At 36.1% G+C, this 22,854-nt stretch overlaps 1 protein-coding gene across 1 annotated transcript in view; it reads left to right on the forward strand.

Annotated features, from left to right (window-relative positions):
- Positions 1–22,854, forward strand: part of MYCBP2 (MYC binding protein 2, E3 ubiquitin protein ligase) — a 153,203-nt gene that overhangs the window by 114,780 nt on the left and 15,569 nt on the right. The window contains 16 exon segments of the mRNA XM_017725811.1: positions 7,219–8,862; positions 9,755–9,924; positions 10,694–10,938; positions 11,615–11,782; positions 13,475–13,632; positions 14,046–14,245; positions 14,529–14,678; positions 15,874–16,034; positions 16,669–16,825; positions 17,461–17,685; positions 18,297–18,362; positions 19,577–19,816; positions 19,955–20,053; positions 20,639–20,719; positions 21,314–21,486; positions 21,488–21,572. Of these exon segments, the coding sequence (XP_017581300.1) occupies positions 7,219–8,862; positions 9,755–9,924; positions 10,694–10,938; positions 11,615–11,782; positions 13,475–13,632; positions 14,046–14,245; positions 14,529–14,678; positions 15,874–16,034; positions 16,669–16,825; positions 17,461–17,685; positions 18,297–18,362; positions 19,577–19,816; positions 19,955–20,053; positions 20,639–20,719; positions 21,314–21,486; positions 21,488–21,572 (4,022 nt within the window).

Genomic DNA, 22,854 nt, shown 5'->3' on the forward strand with positions numbered 1-22,854 from the left:
AATGCCCTCTAGAATTCCTTAATTTAGATTTTTATAATAGGAAGGAAAATATTGATCTGATATAAACATACCTTGTGCTGGTGACAGATTATAGTTTTCCTTAGAAGTGTTTGTAGGTAAGTTTTAGGAGGTTTTTCTGTCCTTGAGGTTTGGTTTGCAAATTCATTTAAGGAAGAGGGAAAGGGCTTATCACAACCTTTTATCCTCCAGCACAGTGTCTGGTTATTTTTTTTCAGAAATACTACAGTTTGGGACAGTTGCTACCTGAGATACAATGCTTGAAGAAATAAAAAGTGTCTGTTTTTCCTTTCACATCATAAATAAGTAACGACAGTGCTCTGTGTTACATCAAAGAATTTGTTGCAGAAGGGATATTATAAAAATCAAAAGGGAAAACTCTGTTACTCAGTTTTGTGTCACTTGCTATAACTCTGGGAATGGATGATTGTTCTTTCCTGCTTAATTCTTGGCTAATTTTCAGACATGGTTGTACAAGAGAGAGTTTTCTTTTTCCCAGGAACAGATAAAATTAAGGTACTCTTGCCATTTATTTTAATTCTTTGTCAGTCTTGTATGCAACTAAAAGTTCAGAAAAGGTAGAAGAGCTGGCAAAACCTACATGGAGTACAAGAACATTTGTATTGCCTTGGAGCCTTAGCAAGAATTTTTTTTCCATTAAGATCACAAGTTTATGTATGTTTCTTCCTTGAGTATTTGACCAAAACAGGCTGCAATTACTGCAACCTGCTTATGCTTACTTCTGAGAAGTTTGTAAAATCATCAGTAACAGATTTGCTTGTAACTGCAACCTCCCATAGCCACAAGATCGTTACTGGTTGCTTGATTTATTTGTCAATGAACTTTGTTAAAAGCATAGAAGACTCAAATTTCTGTTTGAGTTCTGAGTGTAGGGGAAGTGTGGAAGCCTAGAGGGTCATGGAAGATCTTGTTTCTCAACCTTCAGCAATATGTGCTGGGTCATAAATCTCCCTAGATGTGGCAAGTGTGGGTAACAGGATCTTGGCATGCTGTCCCAGCATCAGTTGCCAAAATGTGACGATTGGCTGTTGACCTCTGAAGTTGAGGAGGGAAGTGTGAGACTTTGCAGTCACCAGTGTTAGACCTTTATGCCGTGTTTCCTCACACCTGAGTTGGAACTGCAAATGAGGAATGGGTTTCTGGGCTGAAAAAGCTTTGGATCCCTGTAACTTCTGGTATGTTCACCCTCTTCCAGTGCAGCCCTGGCAGCTTGCTTGAGGTACTGCCTCCTGGTCCAGGCAGAAGCTGCAGTGCTGAGGTGCCGTTCAATAGTGTCCTGTCGGGCTGCTTCCTTTCCAATCCATGCTGCAGAGCTGCAGTCCAGCCATCCATCCAGGAGTTCCTTGATACATCCCTTGTTGTGCAATCAGTTTCTTTTTGGTTTTGTTCCTTTCCCATCTAGGTGCTGGTTAAATTGCACTTAAAACCACAGTGCTTCTCTGTGCATTTTCTAAAACTGTAGAGGGGGCACAAAAGACCAGTGCGCATATGGAGCACATAACCTTTCTTGGTAGTGTTTCAGTAAAATGCAGGGAGAGAATCTTCTCAACCAGGCAATGGTGATCTCTTCTGTGTTGTGCTGAAATGACTTAATCATCAGTTAAACCAATGACAACTGCTCTGGCTGTTTTTTCAGGTGCTGCATATTCCCAAAGCATCATTCCTAAACATTTGAGCTAAATTAAATGGTCTCATAACCTAGACTTTGCAGATTCTATAGGCAAGGATACATAGGAACATACATTTGTTCAGGTCAACCCAAAACCATCCTTGGGGGGCTGGTATGGTAAAGGTTGGAGGAAGAGTAGAAATTGTGTCAAGCGTTTTTTTTAGAAATAATTTTCTCTTATCACTCTTCAAAAGTTGTAGTCACAAATTAGAAAACATAGAATTCTTTTTTTATCTACCCTTCCAGCACAGGAATGATTCTTTCAGTTAGTAAACTTAAGTGGCTCAAGCATTGGTGTTCCAAACCCCACCTTCGGTACAGAATATTGCTAATATTTTTCTTATGATACCATAGTTCAGCTTTTGCTTTCATTCATTCACTCATTCCCCTACTTCAACTGTATCAAATACTTTTCTCTCTTTTTAATATTCAGACTTCTTTTTTCTTCAGTGCATTCTGGTATTCATGGAAAAATAATTTTTAAAAAGTCTTAGTCCTGGTGTCAGTATGACATTTGGCATTTTCAGGATGTGAAAAGAGATAAATTGATTGCAGTGCTTGAGGAAATTCAACTAACAGCTGTACTGTAGCTTCTGTGTCAGAAAAAGTGAATGAAAGAATACGTTGTTTTTGAAGAGGCATCCATTGCTTAGGCAGCACAGCAAAGGCAGGTCAGTGCTTTCCTTCATCGTGATGCAGAAAAGCAGTGGCATTTCAGAAGAAACTTGATCTTAACTCCATTTTCCAGTGACATTTTGCATGTTTGTTACAGCGTTTGTTTAAAGAAAACTCACATGAACCAGTTAGTTGTATGTCTTGCTTCCTAGCTTTCCTCAGATGAAGTAGGTCCAGCTGTTAAAAAACTGCATTCTGCCATAGAAATTGAATTGCCTCTAATGTCTCCATATTGTGTAGCTTTTCAAGCTGGAGCTGTTTCCATGTTGAAGGAAAGAGCATTACTAAAGGAACACTGTCACATTTGAATGGCTCATGAGACAGGCCTTGCCTGCCTTGTATTTCAAGTCTTTGTAGTTTTTGAGGATGTTTCAAAAAGAGGGAGTCCCAATGAAAATGTTGGTCCCTGAGGCTAACCAGTTATCCTGGGTACATGTAGATTGTCATACTCTTCAACCACAGTCCCCTTGAAATGTAATAGTAGTAGTACATTGGTCTACGCTAGATTACAACATTATAAAATGTAAGTATTCTCAGACACAGAGTGAAAGAATGAAGTATAAATGTGCGTTCATGAAAGTGGATTTAGTAAAGATTTCCTTTAATTATTCATAGAGTGGGATGCTAGTATATCGAACTGACATTTTTAGGTTTGCCTCTACTGCTATTTTGTGCTCCTAATGTTTGTCTGCCTTTTACCTTTAAAAATTGACAGTGACATCCTGTTACTCAGAAGGTATATAGTTACTATTGGAGCTCTCCAAATCATTTGTAGGTATCAGCAGTAGGTAATACTGGTGTTAATGCTGTGTTGAGAACTTAAAGATTAGTTTCTTTTTTTAAAGAATTAAATTCTTACTTCAAATATATGAATACCTTCTCATTGTAAAGTCTCTAAAACCATAGCTCATTGCATAAGATATCAGGGTTAGTATGTTCATGTGCACAAGTTAGTAAATGTAGTACCAGAACAAAACGATGTCTTAGTTAGTGTAGGAATTGAAATTACGTATTTTCAATACAACTGCCTTAGTTTGTACGAAAGGGTGTATCTAAAACAGTGTCTTCTAACATACACATTTTCTTTACAATTACTACTTCAGTAAGACTTTTACCTTTCTTTTTTCCAAAGCAAGGAATAGGAATTAGAATTAAAACCAGAAAAAAGTAGAAAAATTAGAAAAATAAAATGATAGACTGAAACAAAAAGTCCCTATTGTTTCTCTCCAAGTTTCATTGTTTTAGAGCTGTACTTCTAACAGATTTGGTGTCAGTAGACTCTACTGAAATTATCTTGGATGAATCAGAATTTTTCTTAAGTCAAAATTTAAGAGCTGATACAGATCTTTTTTCATGTATGTACTGTTGACACTCATCTACTGCTAGTTATGTCTCTTGTATTGAGGAGCTCCACACTCCGTAAGTGAAGTTTTTTAAAACATAACTTTATTGAGGTGCAATCACTTTTGAAAACAGAGGGTTTTGATGTGTTTAATATATTTTTTTTTTCATTCTTTCTGGTGATTAATGAGACTCCAACACAAATTTTTAGATGTTCTCTAACTGCCACAAAAGAATGTGTAAATTGATCACCTGGAAGGCCATATGGAAGTTCTAAATAATTAGTCACAGAATTTACAGATTAAATGTTAACATTTCAAACCCAGGTTCAGTTCAAAGCTAGACACTCCTGGTTTTTGTAATAAACCATAAATCTCATCAGCTAGCCCCCATATATTACACTTTCAGAGCCTAGAAACTCATACTGAAATCACAGCATTTTTAGATCAAGGAAGCTGATCTACTGCGTTCTACTATGAACTACTGTCATTTAAAACTAATATAGGAATCTAAACACTGAATTCAGAATTACGTAACAAAGAAGATGCATATCATTTGAAATGCTTGTTTTTATCTTTGCTGCTTTTCCATTGAATATGTGCTGCTTCTGTGCAACTGTTTTCCACTGTAGAAACTCCATCCTGCTGCCTTGCTTCTCGTGAGCGTATTTACAAAACTAGCGATGTAGCTGGGCCTGCCTCTGCTATTTCATCTCTCTCTCACAAACTGAAGGGTGGGTATGCATGCCAACATAGCAAGGTTATTCAGATTTTTTTACCTGCAAAATGTTTTGGGTTTGTTTTTTTTCTCCTTCCATTCATTTTCATTTCATTCATGTAATAAAATAATGTTTTGAAAGCGAATGTTCAAGTTTGGTATTTGTTGGGAGCTCATCTGATGTAATCATTCAGTGTTGCCTTCCCGAGTTGCAGCAATTCCATGATGCACAATCTAGCTGTCCCTGCTTTGCAAACAGGAAAGTGACTGTTAATTGAATTACACCTGTTTTCAAACAATAGGCAAAAGAAGTATGTAAGAAGAAACGGGAAACAAAATCTGGGATTTTTTTGCTTGCAGACAAAGAAGCTTGCTATATTATGTGGTTTTTCCTTTGGGAGATTTTTCTTTTTGTGCTGATACCCTAGAATGCTAATTAGGATTATTTACCTGTATATGTGCAAATCCAAACCTTTGGATTTTTTGAAAAACAAGATACTTTTTTGTTGTTTGAAGCTGCTTTTAGGCTATACCATTCATAAGCAGTTTTGTTCTGGATTGTTTTCCTCATTGGTATTTGCTAATCGTTCATGTACTTTAAATCTGATGTTTTGCTGAATGGCTTGAAGTGTTCTATGTCCTCTAAAATGATTGTCGTGTTTTCACTTTTCTTTTCTCTTTTATGAGAGGCATTCTGTACAAGTTTCTATCTGAAGTATTTTCTCATCTGGAAGACCTTAAATTAATCTTTTCATTTGTTTCTGGGAAAAATGTGTATATGAGTAATTCCAATTTGCATTTCAGAATTAATCTGTCACAAAATAAGCATCTCAAAATAGCTCATCAGTAAAAATGGTGAATAACTAAGCTGGCGTGGTTCAAATGCTTGGACTGATACTTCAGAAACTTCTTTGTTTTTTCTTTTAGCAAGAACAGTCATTTTATAACCCACAATGTACCATGTTATTTCTTGCCTTCCTATTCCATCTCCCCTCTCCAAGTGAAAAACAATTATAGAACTCATAAGAAAAAAGAATAGGCTAGACTCTCGAAACTGATTAGGTTGATAAATACTTGAGATATTTGCATTATATTCTACTGCTTACATTTGATGTATTATTCCTGAATATAGAAAAGTATGAACTTTTCTATAAAAAGAAAAACTTTTCTAAAGTATGAACTTCTGCCATGTCTTGAGAAAGCAGGAGAGATCCTAACCTTTAAGCTTGTTAAATATTCCAGTATTTACCTTCACTTTTTCCTATTGTTGTTCATTTTATTGTAAGATGTTTAAATATGGAAATAGCAAAATAATACTATTTTTGTAAACTGAGGAAGCATCTGGGTTGCTGAATTTTGCTCAAAATTTTTCTGTTTTTTTTTTTTTTTTATACTGTGAGAGATAGTAGTAGGAACAAATTGCATCTATATATTTTCTAGCATAGGGATAAGGGTTTGTGACTGAGAACTGCAAGAAGTTGCTTCAGATCCCATAATGCAGAAGAAAGTAAACACTGATTTCACAGCTTCTAATATTTAAGGTACTAGATAAAAGGTGATGTCTGTCCTGTTCCCATTAGAAATCAAGGCCTGAATTTGCAAATGTTCTCTGATTAATTGAAAATTTATTTTTCAACAAATAATTGCTTTTCCAAAATTTGCCCAGACAAGTGCAAGCAACCTTTTAATATCTAGAAAAGTAAAATATTCCTAAGTACTGTGTCCTCATTCTGCAGGCATTACTAGGGAAACACTTTTCGTGTTTAATTAGTGAAAACCCACCCAAATCAGAAGGCTTTTAACTCAACTCAAGATTTTGCAGTGTTAGGATTTATGGAGGGACAGCTGTATTAACTGCTGCATTGCTTACCAGTAATTTCCATATTGCTTGAATTAATTTTCAAAATACCATTCTACAAGAGAGACTTGGCTCACAGAGGTATTAGAGGCAGATTGCCTTAGTAAGCTACTTTTTGCATATCGTTGTTTTGGATGTACTTTGTAGTAAACTACTTGTAGTTCTTACAGCTCTGTAGATTAATAGATGTACAAAGTCAATGTGCATAGGAGCAATAAATTAGTGCATCAAAGTAAGAGGACATCACTGACCAGAGTTGGCCATTTAACTTAGAGGTTGAAAAAAGTGGGTTTGTTGTTTTGGGGGGAGTTTAAAGTGTTGTGGTAGCAGAACATGGGTAGATTGTGGTCTTAAGAAAGTAGACTCCTCAGATTATCAATTTGAGTAGTTTTGACCGCATTTGCAAGCCTCTTGCCCAATTTGCCTTGTTAACAGTGTTTACTTCCTACAATTCCTGACTTTTGAGCGTTAAAGAAAATAAATTTAGCCATACATTTGATCTCTGTGCAAGTCTTCTCTTGCAGTCAGCCTGTCACAGGTTGAGATAATAGATAAATAGTCCCTGGTTTCTGTTGCAACTGTGGTAAACTTAGTTAACTCCTGGAATCTTGCCTAAGGATGGAAATAGCGCTTCTTTTACTGGTGTTTTGTAGAAAGAGTGAACGCTCCTTTTGATACCTCCACAGTAGTGTTTTCTCTGTAAAATCTTCCTAACATTTGTTTCTGTGTATCCTTGGGAAAAGAAATATATTGAAAGTATTCTAGGGGGAAAGAGATCCCTTCATGTTTCCTTTCATGTTGATGTGAACTGAAGCATGTGTTTGATCTTTATCTTGTGTTCGGGTCTTTAGTCCTTGTTTTGTATTATTAAAGGTGTCACTGTCAACATGTAACAATTCAATTATAAAATATTACACAGGTGACCGAATGAATTTCACAGGAGCTGCTAGACCGATTTCTCCAGCAGGAAAATCAGACATGTCATCAAAACACCGAGCTGACTGCAGGTCACCCAAGCTTGATGTGCGAATGAACAGAGCTGCTGCCGAGCAGAAGAAACCCAGAAATACTGACAGCTTATCAGCCAGTGAGTGTCTGATGCTGAAATCAGACGCTGCAAAGTTGCGGTCAGACTCACACAGCAGGTCTTTGTCACCAAATCATAACACTTTGCAAACACTAAAAACTGATGGAAGAACAACTCCTGGTCTGAGAGCTGAATCTCCAGGGCCAGGAACCCGGTCGTCCTCTCCAAAGACAAAGACACTTACAGGCGTTAGATCTGGTGCTAGTTCTCCACGATCCTCATCACCCAATGACAAAGCTCTACCTCAGAAAGCTTCATCCCCTGTAAAAACAAAGCTTGATCCTCCTCGAGAACGCTCCAAATCAGATTCTTACACCTTAGATCCAGACACCCTTCGCAAAAAGAAAGTGCCACTAACAGAACCCTTAAGGGGGAGGTCCACTTCACCCAAACCAAAAATTATTGCAAAAGATGGAAAACCTGTATCAGAACCTGAAAATAGAGCTCCTTCCCCTCATGTCGTACAAGAAAATCTTCACAGTGAGGTGGTTGAAGTCTGTACTTCAAGTACTTTAAAGACTGACAGCATTACAGATACCACCTGTGAAGACAACACTGAATTCAGAAGTCTGGACGATGGTTCTAATAAAGTTCATTTCAGCATTGGAAAAGCACCACTGAAGGATGAGCAAGACATGAGAGCATCTCCGAAAGTGAGCCGTAAATGTGCTGGCAGGCACACAAGACCCAAAAAGGAAAAATCCAACTTCCTTTTCAAAGGAGATGGATCAAAGCCCGTAGAGCCTGCCAAGCAAGCAATGTCACCTTCTGTTGCAGAATGTGCTCGAGCTGTATTTGCCGCATTTCTTTGGCATGAAGGAATAGTTCATGATGCTATGGCATGCTCATCTTTTTTGAAGTTTAATCCAGAACTGTCCAAGGAGCATGCACCCATACGAAGCAGTCTTACCCAACAACCTGCAGAGGAAAAAGAAACCAAGTTGAAAAATAGACATTCATTGGAAATATCATCTGCTCTTAACATGTTCAACATCTCACCTCACGGACCAGATATATCAAAAATGGGTAGCATCAATAAAAACAAAGTCCTCTCAATGTTGAAAGAACCACCTCTGCATGAAAAGTGTGAGGATGGAAAAACTGAAACTACCTCCTTTGAAACATCCAGTCATCACACAATAAAATCCAAATCTCCTCTTCCATTAACGCTGCAGCACTTAGTAGCTTTCTGGGAAGATATTTCTTTAGCAACTATTAAAGCAGCTTCCCAAAACATGATTTTTCCAAGTCCTGGTTCTTGTGCAGTGTTAAAGAAGAAGGAAAGTGACAAAGATAACAAGAAAGCTAAAAAGGAGAAAAAGAAAAAAGAAAAGGTTGAGACTAGGCCAAGGGGAAATCTTTTTGGTGAGATGGCCCAGCTTGCAGTGGGAGGACCTGAAAAAGACACCATCTGCGAGTTGTGTGGAGAATCCCATCCATATCCGGTGACTTACCACATGAGACAAGCTCATCCAGGTAAGACTCCATATTTTTAATTCCCATGTCAATCCATAAAGTACATTTCACACACGTGTTCTGGTATTAGTTACTGCTATGAAAATGTGTCAGGCTATCCTTTCTATTATGTACACTAAATTAAAAGTTATACTTGCATACAGATTATTTGCACATCTTTGTGTATAATTTTAAGTAGTTATGGATCTAAAGTTCCAAAGTTGTTTGAAACAAGGTCAAAATAATGCTCTGACTTTACAGTAGCTGTTCAGAAACATGCCATTTTTTACACTTTAGGATTTGAAACTGTGCTGAGAAAATGGAAAATAAAAAGTTAGATTGATCAGTCAGAGTTTCTACATTGCCAGAAGTTTTCTGTTACTGTTCCACTGTCAAGAGTAGAAAACTTCTGTCTGCTGTGTCAATACTGGGTATCAGTGACTTAATTTTTTTGGTGTACTTGTTGGTATGTACTTTTTTTAGTTCTGTGTGCAAAGTTAAAGTCCTGAATCTTTCTGAGGAACTCTAATCAGCAAAAGAATGCACTCCATTCCCTCTTAAGCTTTGTTGGCTAGGAGGCAAGGTTTTTATGTTTGTTTAATTACAGATATTGTTGGCTAACTTACAATCCTGACCCTACCATCACATAGCTGTCTGAATAGGGAGCTGTTCATGCTTTGGACAAGTTCATTATAAAAACTTGAAAACTACAATGTATTTGGATTCTTTGGACACTGGTGGGAAACATGGGCACAAACCTTGTTTTGTAACCAGTTCCGACATACAGAAAAGTAGAAAATTAGGCCGGGAAAAGCATCTCCCTTTCTCCCCTCATCCCTCTCTTACAGCAATAAATAATAGAATAAGAATCCTCCTTTTGAAATAACTAGTTCTCACCTTTCCCCTGATGTAGGTTGTGGCCGCTATGCAGGTGGCCAAGGTTACAACAGCATTGGGCACTTCTGTGGAGGATGGGCTGGGAATTGTGGCGATGGTGGCATTGGAGGGAGCACGTGGTATTTGGTGTGCGACCGATGCAGGGAAAAGTATCTCCGTGAAAAGCAAGCAGCAGCAAGAGAGAAGGTATTTTCAGCTCCTATGTTTAGCTGTCTATCTGCTTAATAGTGCTGTGTTCACAACTTGAAAAGAAGGGCTAGTTTAAGATACTTGGAATTTCATAATTTGGAAAGTTTTGGATTATCTTCTTATCCTCATTGATAGGTTTAAGATAATAAAATAGAAACTTTTCTGGCTTCTAACTGGATTTCTTCTCTTCAGATGATAGTGTTCTCAAATTTGTAAAGTAATTTCATTTTTTATCCCAATATAACCACAGGATTGAATGTAATAATTATTTTAAGTATCTGTCAGTTTATTTAACTTTGAATGGTTTTATTTGTTTGCCAAAATGAGTGCTGTTTTAACTCCATGTTTATAGTTTCTTTAATGATCCTAATAATCTCGATCATTGGATACAAGATACCACTAGAGCAGTTTTTAATGGGAATAGCACAAAAGGTTTTTTTCTTATATTGGTCTTCAAGGACTAACTTCAAATTCTTGCTTAAAGTATGCAGATATATTGATGTTTTAAGGTAAGCAGAACAATGCTATTTTAACTTTATTTTTTAAACTAAACTTTTTGATACTTTTTGCATGCGAAATTAATCCTGAAGCAAATATCAAAACTCTGAACTGTTTATTAAATGTTTGCAAAGGTAGGACAGTAATAGAAATGTGTTTTGTCATAGAAGGTATTTTACAACCGGTAGAATTAAGCAGCTGTAGTGTAAGCTAAGTTGTCAGATTTTCCTGTGGTGAATTCAATTATACCTTATTTAAATTTATCTAGATTAAACAGTCTAGGAGAAAACCAATGCAAGTTAAGACACCTCGTGCCTTGCCAACTATGGAAGCTCATCAAGTGATTAAAGCCAATGCACTGTATTTACTGTCGCTGAGTAGTGCTGCTGAGCCCAGTATCCTCTGCTACCACCCTGCAAAAGCATTCCAGTCTCAACTTCCCAGTCTCAAAGAAGGAATTTCTGAAGACTTTCCCATTAAGATGCCATGTCTCTATCTACAGACATTGGCAAGGTAATGAAAGGAAGTGTGTGAATATTGATTTTAACACTCATCTATGTATAGTATTGGATAAATGTGTGTGTAAACTAAACTAAAACTTACAAAGAAAAATACATCTTTTCCTAATTCTTTATGATTCTTTTTCTTCTATCTGTTTTGATCTGTGATCTTGTTCAATTTTTTAGATTGTATTCTCTCCTAGAGTCAGATATGCCCTAAGTAGCTTTCAGATGCTAAATATTTTATAACAGTTCCGTTTCTGTCCAAAGAATTCATAATTTCCAAAAGAGTTTAACTTTGTATGTTAGTAGCAGACATATGTGCTACTTCTTTCACAGCTGAAAATAGTAAGAAGGAAACCAGAAGAGTTGTTCTTTCTTGGTGTTTCTAAGTAAATTTCACTGTAGTGTCCCGTGTTTATGTTGGGTAGACGTTTGGACCTAAAATACATTCTGGGAATACCTAATGAAAATACTAAAAGATAGAAAAGGGTGATCCCCACTCCCTGTTGGTCGAAAATGCCACTGTATTTTCCATGAACACTTTAAAGTCACAACCAGCTTAAAAGTATTAATAAGTGAAGAGTAAACGAATAGCATTGGCTGATGAAGTGTATTGGCAAATGACTTGTGTGTGTTTCAGCAATTTTTAATCTTTAATCCTAATTTAAAAATCTAATTTGGTGTAGGCATCATCATGAAAATTTTGTTGGGTACCAGGATGACAACCTCTTCCAGGATGAGATGAGATACTTGCGCTCAACTTCAGTACCTGCACCGTACATCTCCGTTACTCCTGATGCAAGCCCTAATGTCTTTGAAGAGCCAGAGAGTAACATGAAATCTATGCCCCCAAGGTACTTCCTTGTAATTCTAGGTACTACGTACAAATGTTAAAGTAGTAGCATAACACCAATTTAAAAAAAGGAAAAAAAAGGAAAACATTGCTGCAGTTAAGAAGCTAAAGTATCGCATCAGTCTCAGAAATGGCAGCATAAAAGCCAAAAGCATATGAAGCTGTAGTTAGGAAATTTTCAGTGAATCATCAAGTATCAGGTATATTTTCAATTGTTAGCAGTGGAATATGTTTGAATATGTAAATATGCAAGGAATATACAAATCAGAACTTAAACTTTTTACTGTATTTCCAACCAATTCCTTCTCTCTAGAAAGAGAAGTTTGGGTTTACAACCCAAATATGAAAAAAATTTGTTCAGTTGATAAGGGCTCTTAGCATACAGGGAAATTTATCCATAGCCTCTACTTCAGGCCTGCTTATTTCCCCATAGAGACAATTTTTCCAGAATCTACAGAACTGAAGAAGTGATCTAAAGATTATAATCCAAGGACTGTAACTGTTGCAAACTCCTTGAAAATGTAGCAGGTTTTTTTGACTGTACATCTATTCTTTATCACAACTGATTGAGTGCAGATTAATGGCCTTTTTGAAAGGAAGTAGCTGGTGTTCTCCTTTCAGGATTTCCTTCAGAAGGGAAATTTGAACAGGAGGAAATTTCATTACCTTACACTTTTCAAAGCAGATGTTCCTGCTTTGTTCTGTGGGACATAAAAATGTCACTGAAGAAATGGCAATGCTATCTAGGACCAAGAGTGCTAGATGGTTTCTGTCAGGTTAAGCCATCTTCTTATCTCATTAACTTCACTGTGATCTAATTCAAGCAGGTATAAAAATTTTTGTTTCCCCAGGGAAAAAATGGCTCTTTAATGGCTTGTTAATAATAGTCCAGAATCTACTTAGATGCTCAGTGTTTTCAGATGTCAGTGATTCCTCATATTATAGTGAGGATGTAGTGAAGAGAAAATTTGCTTTTAATTTGTTTTTATTTCAATTTGTTGTATTTCATACTGACTGCACAAATAGTTTATTGGAATACTACAATCTATAATGTAGTCTTTTCAGAAATAGAACTTTTCTAACAAAACTCCTTAAGAGTGCATCATATTGGTATATTCCTTTATTAAAACTGTGGACACCATGGTCTCCTGAGGCCTGTAGGGACAGCATAAGCTGGGAGTCCTTCTGCAGACTGTAAGAAGTCCACTGAAGGTAAGGAGTAAAACATGTCAGAGGTATAGCTGTAGCAATTCAAATTTGACTTTAAGGTTAATGGTGTTAGAAACTATTACTTTACATAGAGTTCTAAATTTCAGTTGGCTTGCATATTAAAAATTCACTTCATAGATGTTTTCACATGCATTCTCAGAGAAGAAGTTTGGTCTGAAACTTCAATTTAGGCATGATCTGAATGTGTGTATCTCTCTAAAAGAAATACCTAAATTCTTGGAAGTCATCGTGTCCATCATTACATTTGTTTATAAAGCACTTGCATGCTTTTTCACCATGTGTAATTCTAATATGTGCTCTTTCTAGCATTTAACAGTTAATAGGTACATAAGACAAAGTTTCATGCAGTAGTAGTAACATTGTGATTATGAAATGCATGTATCCTTATTATTTATTGGTGTATAATTCATATGTACTCTATATATTTGTTAATGGGTGTATTACTTCACTGATTTCTTCGTAGTTTGGAAACGAGTCCAATAACAGATACAGATCTTGCAAAGCGCACAGTCTTTCAGAGATCATACTCAGTTGTTGCATCAGAATATGACAAGCAGCACTCAATTTTGCCAGCACGTGTAAAGGCAATCCCCAGGAGACGAGTCAACAGCGGAGATGCGGGTAAGAGCACAGACATCAGAAGCAGGGAAAAACTATTCAAGGATTTGCAATTCTTCTTGGAAACTGTAGACAAATATATCTTTTTTAAATATATCTAGTGACTTTTTAGTTATAAAACAAACTAATTGTAAACATTAGGTGTTTGTTAATTGGCACAGAATTAGCTCAAGATTGGCTTAGGATTTACTGTAATTCTGAAATGTGTGGTGAATCTTCTGTGCCTGATTTAAAAGTGAAGGTGTTTTCTTTCTCAGTTGAAGCATCATTTTTCCATATTGCTTTTTTAATGCAATTTTCTCTCAGAAAAAAGAATCAATTCTAAAAGTGCTTTATTGCTTTTCATTTTTACTGTGGCTATGAAATTGAAATGGACAAGGAATCTAATGTATCCATATTTTTATGCTTTTGAATAGAAGTGGGGTCCTCTCTCCTGAGACATCCATCTCCTGAACTTTCTCGGTTAATCTCCGCCCACAGCTCTCTTTCCAAAGGAGAGAGAAATTTCCAGTGGCCAGTATTGGCATTTGTAATCCAACATCATGATCTGGAAGGACTTGAAATAGCAATGAAACAAGCCTTACGGAAATCTGCTTGCCGAGTCTTTGCCATGGAGGTATTAATGTACTGATGGATCTTGTATGATTAAAATAAGATGGTTGTAAATTCTGTCTTGGAACTTTTTTTTTTTAAGATTATGCTATGTTCCCTGTAATATAATTGTCATTTTAATAAACTGTTTTAGCTACAGAGCAGTGACATCTTACTTGAAGACCTTTGCGTTATCATTTGCCTGTCCAAACCATTAGTGCACCTCCTTAACATAAATGGTTTAGGAAATGGTTTTACTCCAGAGTTGCTTAACCAGTTGGTAACTCCTTGTATGTAATCTGTTTTAGGCTTTCAACTGGCTTCTGTGTAATGTCATTCAAACAACTTCTCTTCATGATATTTTATGGCATTTTGTGGCTTCCCTGACTCCTGCACCTGTAGAGCCTGAAGAAGAAGAGGATGAAGAAAATAAATCAAATAAAGAAAATGCAGAACAAGTAAGTGAGGTTCTGCACTCCTTTTCATCTCTGCTGGTTTTGTAGGCAAATTAGAAATATTTTTATGGGCAAAAAAGATTCCTTAATCCTCTCACTGTGAAACAAAACCTTAAATTGTAGTTGAACTCATTTTGTAGACATAGATTAATTTTTCTTCTAAATCGTGAGATTCTGTGTGCTAATGAATTACATGGTCTTTTAATGCATTATTTTTGAGTATTCGTGGAAAATAAGAAAGCAAAAAAGCACAAGCACATTGCTAATCCATTAAAAAAATTGTCAGTTTGCTTTTTATTCTTCCTTAGCCCTGCAAAGAGAAGAGAGAAAAAATATTTTTTAAAGAAACTTTGTGGTTTATTTTACTCTATTTCAGTGTTCTAAGAAAAGTCCATAGTTAATAATGAAAATGCATAGTTAATTTATGTACTGCTGTGTATGTGTGTATATATAAATAAGTAATTACGTGCACTAGGTATACTTAATTTAGTGATCTGAGAAAAATCTGTAGTTAGTTCTGAAAATGTAGCATGTAAAATAGTATAGTCTAACATATCACACATCCAAAAGATATCTTCATACAACCTCTTCTAGACTTAGCTCTGATTTAAAACCTTATCATGTCCACAAAGAATAGCTCAAAAAAATCATGCTAGTGCTGTTAATAAGTCAGGGTAATCTTCTATCACTTGAAATCTAATCCAGTTTTGAAATGAGATGGTCTGAAAGTAGTCTTTTCAGCAGTGTAACCTGGTACACTGCTTTTCCAGGTACTGACACACCTTAACTAAGAATTACTACTTTCACATCTAATGAAATGCAGCAACTGATAACACTAGTTTAGCTATCAAGTTTGCTATGGCTGGATTTTGCTGCTCAGACAAAGTTGGTTTCAACAGCTGGAGTATGTTATTTATTTCTGGCTTGTTTCTTTGTTTTCAAATTATTGCAGTGTAATGTTTCACATCTTTAAATGATGAAATATGTGTGGCAGTATACAATATACTTCCCAAGTTCCCTGTTTGAGGGTTAAGTGTAACTTAATGTAAAAATCCTCTGACAGGAGCTGCGTCAAGTTCACATTCATTGTTAGATTGTTGCAGTTACTCTTAAAGCAAATAGCATAAATGTTTTTGTTTACTTAACCTTTTTCTCTCAGAAAGTCTGTTAATAACATACAAATTGCTTTGCACTGTAGGAAAAAGATACAAGAGTGTGTGAACACCCTCTGTCAGATATAGTGATTGCTGGGGAAGCGGCTCACCCCTTACCCCACACTTTCCATCGCCTTCTTCAGACAATCTCTGATCTTATGATGTCTCTTCCCAGTGGTAGTGCATTACAGCAAATGGCCTTAAGGTAAGCACAAATCAAGAAAATTCTTGAAAAGGCTGGAAATGTTGTAGAATTACAGTTAAAAGATTTTGCAGTGTAAGTAGGATGCTTGAAAACTTTGTTCGAGAAGGAGCATGTCTATCCTTACCACTAGGAAAGAGATACATAGAAGACACAGATATCTGTTTATACATATAAATAATAACCTAAAAAACTTTTTTGAGAGAACTGTACTTGCTTTTAAATTCTATACTGTGTCCACTGTGAAAAAGAAAGCATCTTACAGAATAATACGGTAGGATCTGCATGTATGTGCATGGTGGTGTAGTGCCCTCTGCTCAGAAATCTGTCACCTGGATGGTATCTTTAAACTTTGAGACTTTTTCTGTGTGTCTGTCTCAAAGACACAAAATGAATAATAATGGTTTGTTATTATATATTATAATTATATTATTAATTTACTATTAAAATTCTAAGGAAAGTTTATTCCTGCTTTCCTCAAAATGGTGCACTAGAAGCACTTGAGATCCTGCAAATTTTGAAGTTAAATGTTTATAGAAAATATTTTGAGAAGCAAAAACGTATTTAATATTTTCATTGGTAAGTTGTGTCTTTTAACAGCAGTCAAAATTTCAAAGTCCTCTAAATGTGCTTTCAGGTGCTGGAGTCTTAAATTCAAACAATCTGATCACCAGTTTCTGCACCAGAGCAATGTTTTCCATCATATCAACAATATTTTGTCTAAATCTGATGATGGAGATAGTGAAGAGAGTTTTAGTATCAGCGTTCAGTCTGGTTTTGAAGTCATGAATCAGGCAAGTATTACAGCTCTGCCTCAGAAGCAGAGATCATTTGTGAACAGTCTGTACTTCCAATGATGATTCTCTTTAAATTATAAGATTCCTTATTGCAATGCTGTATTTTCTCAAACATATCTCCGTTTGGGATCTTGTTCCTGCTATTTAGGCTCTCATATATAGCTTCAGAGGTTTAAGTGTTGACCATTAGCCTGTATATCACTCAAACCTAAATTTTGGAGCAGTGCTTGAAAGTGCTTGTTTGCAACTGAAGTTTTTGGGGAATGTTTTGGAGTCCGTTGTGTCATGGAATTAGTTAACTTTTTAAATATTGTGTACTTCCAGTTCTTCTTTACATACATCTTTTTCCTTCTGTTATTCCAAGGAGCATGAATTAATACTTCTGTTTAATGTTTTTGAAGTGTTTTCTTCCATTTATTTATATATTTAGGCATTTGCTAATATATTCAGCTCCTAGCTATTAATATGTCCTTTGGTTTAAAGGACTGAATAATTTGAATCAACAAAGCACAAATTTCTTGGAGAGCCCCTTCCTCAAAACAGAAATGCCTGTGTGGTTTTAAAAATTGTAAATCATGCCTGTATTTGGGCTTACTCTCAAGTATTTTAAATGTTTCCATTTGTTTTTGCAGGAACTGTGTATAGTGGTTTGTCTGAAAGACCTAACCAGCATTGTTGACATTAAAACATCAAGCCGACCTGCCATGATTGGTAGTTTAACAGATGGGTCTACAGAAACGTTCTGGGAGTCAGGAGATGAGGACAAAAACAAAACTAAAAACATCACAATTAACTGTGTTAAAGGAATCAATGCACGTTACGTTTGTGTTCACGTAGACAATTCCAGAGATCTTGGGGTAAGAAGAATATAAAACTGTCTCTCATTGAAGATGTATACTCCAAGTTGTATGTGTTTATCAATCCAGAAGTGCTGTTTTCTTTGTCAATTGGTAAATTCTAGTTCAGAAGTTCACGTTTCAAAGTAAAGTTTCTAAATCCAGTGACATAGAAAGCAGAAGCTGTTATAATTAAACCAGTCTGTCTGAATTTGCAGTCGCTTAAAACTGAAACTGGGAAACTTAATTCTCACTGGTGTGTTCAATTTCAGATGCATTTTCAGTCATTTAATTGTTTTAAGTTACTTTTCTTGCTCATCGTTTTTGCAGAAGCATTGGAAAAAGGAGCTTCCATAAAATCCGAATTTTCTAAACTTTCTACGGACTTCTTAATTGATCTGTACAGTAATTGAATGTTACAAATATATCTGTAATTCAACCACAGCTTTTAATACAAAGAGCAGACTGTTTTAGAGAGCTGTATTTTGGAACTCTTTGTCATTGCTTTACATCACTCTTTTTTGTAATGAAGCAACTTTCCTCTTTTATGTATGTACTCTCTTAATACAGAAGTAGTAGTCAGAACTGTCTCAGTTGAAGTGTTTCATTCTTATTTTGCTTGTCTGTTGCAGAACAAAGTGACCTCCATGACCTTCCTAACTGGCAAGGCAGTAGAAGATCTCTGCAGAATAAAGCAGGTAAACATTTTAAGAGTTGACATAGAAAAATTGCTGTCATTTTTTGTGCGCATATCAGAGATTTTTCTAAGCAAATAGTTTCCATTTCTTATGGTAGATAAATTACTTTGCAAATATCAGGCACCGTAATAAGCCTTGGAAAATATTGTGTTATTAATGACAGAATTCAGTCGTGTGTACTGACTATTGAGCAAGCTTTTACTTTTCTACTGAAACAGAACAGGGTTATGTAAAATTTTCCTTCGATTAATTTAGTTTTAATTACTATATGGTAACTTATCCTTTCAGCTGTAGAAGGTTTCCAAAAAGGACTCCCAGAACACAGGCAGGAACTGATTCAGCTTTGCTCCCTCTTTGCTCTGACACTTCTCCAACAGCTTTTTTACCCTCCAGCACACCCACATACTGTGTCCTGTCTCATGGTATTAAAAAAAAGTTAGCCTTGTCTGCTGCAGCACAGTTCAATGCAGACACTGAGAATTAGTGTAGAAATGGGAAAGAACAAATATTAGCTTGATTATAAATGAGCCTGTGGATGTGAGAGAGGGCTGCCTTGGCTCAGGTTTCTCTGAGTGATGATGTGAGGCACTGCACCCTATCAATCCTTGGTTTCCAGTAGTGACATTGCAGTTTCATATGAAATACATGATTTCACACAGCATTATTTATGTTCTTTTTTTTAAACAGTACTTGCTTTAAAATAAACCTAATTTCATACAGTTCATCTCTTTTTTACAGTTAAGTCCTGCATATCTTGATAAGGATAGCAGATATTGACTTCCACAGAGTAACAATTTCATTGGCAGGGGTTTGTGTGAATAGAGATGAAAAAAATGTATCTACTGGTAATTAATTGTGTGTTATATTTGCAGTTAAATTATACAGGCTTTTTTTTTCTTTTTTCAGAAAAGTGGTGAGCAAATATCGGTTTTAAGGGTTGTTTTCTTAATATATGAACTGTTGTTTTGAGGATAAAAGGGATAGGTAGGCCAATATTTCTAATAAGCTTTAAAAATAAAAAATTGACCTATAGCCATTTGTGTTTTGATCTGAACTCATGAAGTTGAATATTTTTATAATTAAACATAAGTCTTAGTACTGCTCAGGTTGAAATTTTCATTACAAGCATAGTATTTGTTACAGTGATATATGATGGCAGGTGACTTTTTGTTTGATGTAATGTCAGTTTCCAACTTTATATTCCTCTTTAATAGGTAGACTTGGATTCAAGACATATTGGCTGGGTAACAAGTGAACTTCCTGGGGGTGATAATCACATCATCAAAATTGAATTGAAGGGTCCAGAGAACACGCTAAGAGTTCGACAAGTAAAAATTCTTGGATGGAAGGATGGTGAAAGTATTAAAATAGCAGGCCAGATTTCTGCAAGTGTGGCTCAACAAAGAAACTGTGAATCTGAGACACTGCGAGTATTCCGACTTATAACATCCCAGGTGGGATTTTAATGATGTGTTATACAGCAAAAGCTACTATGAATTATAAACTTTCAGTGCTTTATGTTATAATGTAAAATACCACATCTGCACAAGTTTATCTTTGAGAGATGCTAATTATCATTGTCTCTCTTCCAGGTATTTGGAAAACTCATCTCCGGAGATGCTGAGCCAACCCCAGAACAAGAAGAAAAAGCACTGTTGTCTTCCCCAGAAGGAGAAGAAAAAGTACACAATGTATTTATTTGTATTCTATCAATAATACTTTGCTGAAAAAAATTATCCAGGATGATTTTCAGTGTTTGTTCCGTTCCTTATGCTGCATAATTTTCAGATGAAAACAGAAGTAAAATGTCACAACTGCTTATTTTTAAAAAATTATAATGTATTTTTTAATAATAAATTATAACTGAGGCATATGCATTTAATGGAAACATCATAATAATGGTGATGCAAATGACGCCTACAATTACAGAAGTACTTAACACCTGTAATGGTCAACCTGGAAGTCCTTGCCTATTATCTTGTGCCTCAAGAGAGGCTCTGTTAATACATAGAGAAAAAGTATGAAGAAACTGCACTCCGCTTGTTTTGCCTATTATTTCATTTCATGCTTAAATTCCTCTTACAAAGAGTAAATACATCGAAGAGGTATTTATTAACCATAGTTAATAGCACTGATCTTGCTTCTATATCTTCTCTGTAAAAAAAGCTACAAACTTCTAAAACACAGTTTGTTGACATATTCCATGTTAGTTGCTACAGTAATTAGGAAATACTGTTGAAACTTTTGATCTAATATTAAATGTGCTTTTTATGAAGGCAACATCCGATGCAGACCTGAAGGAGCACATGGTAGGGATCATATTCAGCCGGAGCAAACTGACAAATTTGCAGAAACAGGTTTGTTCCTTTTGAAATTATTTGAGGATTAAATATTGGTGTCTTGTAATAAATGAGCTTGTTTTCAGTGATTATTGCTATGAGATTTTCACAATAATAGAGCTACTGATTAATTTTGAAATTTATTAGTTTAGTAGGTTAAGCAGAATGCTCTTCATCTTAACAAACATTGTAATCTCCTAAAAATGCTTTTTACCGTGCTATTGTTTCTAAAATTTTTTTAAGCTTCCTGATTATTAAACTGAACAAGAGAGTATTTTAATAAGTGCTTTTCATTTGTGTGTGTTGAGTAAACTTACTTCTTAGGGGGTTTATGGGGAGTGGTTTTTTTAGCCTCAGTTCTAAGTAAAAAGTAAATTAAAAGGTAGGATCAGAAAAACAATAAAAAATAATTTCAATTAAATTTTCCAGAACAAAGATGAGCAAAAATTCAGCATTTTATTCTTCACTTGAATTTATATTAAAAAGTAATTTAAGTACAAACCAAATTTCACAGGTTTCCTATTTTAGCCATACTTGCAAAGGTACCTAAACCACAATGTTTTACACTTGCTAAAATTTTTTCAGATTTGTGTTTGCCTTCTGTTTGGCCAGGTGTGTGCCCACATAGTGCAGGCCATCCGGATGGAGGCGACGCGCGTCCGCGAGGAGTGGGAGCACGCCATCTCCAGCAAGGAGAACGCCAACTCGCAGCCCAGCGACGAGGACGCCTCCTCGGACGCCTACTGCTTCGAGCTGCTCTCCATGGTCCTGGCGCTCAGCGGCTCCCCGCCAGTACCTGGCCCAGCAGCTCACCCTGCTCCAGGACCTCTTCTCCTTGCTACACACTGCCTCTCCTAGGGTGCAGAGGCAGGTGAGTGCTAACCGCTGCTCAAATGTTTCGGTATTCCTAGAAAAATGTCTTCAGAATCCTAAAAGCATGTGAATGAAAAAATATACAGAATTTCTTCCGGGAATTGAAGTGTCAGGTTTTAGGGTGTGTGTTCTTTTTTTTTTTTTTTAAATAAGAAGAGCATGGTAGAAATGTCTATCAGATGAACAGCACCTAAGTATCCAGTGGTTTTTGAGTATTTCATACATGTATATAATGCCCATGTAGCGTGTGTAGCTAAGATGAGAGGTTTTCAATTACTGGAGTCTGTTATGGATCTCACATGAGTCCTTAGCATCTGTGTCATACACTCAGGCTCCAAGTGTAGTAGTATGGAACTAGACAGTTCCTTTCTACTCTTGGTATCCTCAAGGTGAGTTTTAATATCTGTTTCTTTCTGAATTCGAGTGCTGAGTGTATATATAGTTATGTACGCATAATACATAAACACATATATATGTTTTTAATAATGTTAATAATATGTAAACATATAAAATATTTGCATTAGTACAGTTAATGCACTGTTTTGTCGCTAGCTGCTGTGCCACCTTCAGGTGGATTTTAAGTTTCTATTGCAGAAGTTTTTATGTTTCATACTCTCTGTTCTTCTTCTTACAATGTTTGAACTGTTAAAATCTCACATCTCAACTTGCCTGGAGGCAGATACTGTCCTGCTTAGTAATTGTGGTCCACTGCAGATATGCAATAGCTCTTCAAGAAAACTTTGGAGGCTTGCACAGTTAGATATGAAATGTTAAATCTTTTAAGTTTTCATCAGCTTTCATGCTGACTTGGACCAAACTTTGTATGATACGTGCAATTTCAACCGCAGCTTCACCCGTTGGTAATGTTGAACCATGGCATTTCAAGAAAACTCCTCTTGGGTCCAGAGCAATTAGCACAGCAAAAAATTCCAGTTAGACTATCAAAAGGAAAAATAAAGGAGTGGGAAAAGAGTATTATAATTCTTAGTACCTCAGGACAAGTACTTCCAGAAGTCTGAAGTGTCTCTAACAGTTCTACCACAGTTTCCTACATCTCAGTAATGCATGTGAAGTGGGTGTCTTGGTTTTGAAAGACAGGTGTCTGCTAAGGAAGGCAGAAGCCTCCCTTGAAGTGGCAGATGTAACCCCTTTCCCTCCGAGTTATTATAATTTTGAAATCAAGGGCCTTTAGGCAAAGATGTGGGAAATAGGAATAACAGTTCTTTACTATATACAAAACAACAACAACTATGGCAGTAACAGCAATCACAAACCCAGTC

Source organism: Corvus brachyrhynchos, unplaced genomic scaffold (assembly GCF_000691975.1).
Source record: "Corvus brachyrhynchos isolate BGI_N302 unplaced genomic scaffold, ASM69197v1 scaffold121, whole genome shotgun sequence".
Taxonomy (NCBI): domain Eukaryota; kingdom Metazoa; phylum Chordata; class Aves; order Passeriformes; family Corvidae; genus Corvus; species Corvus brachyrhynchos.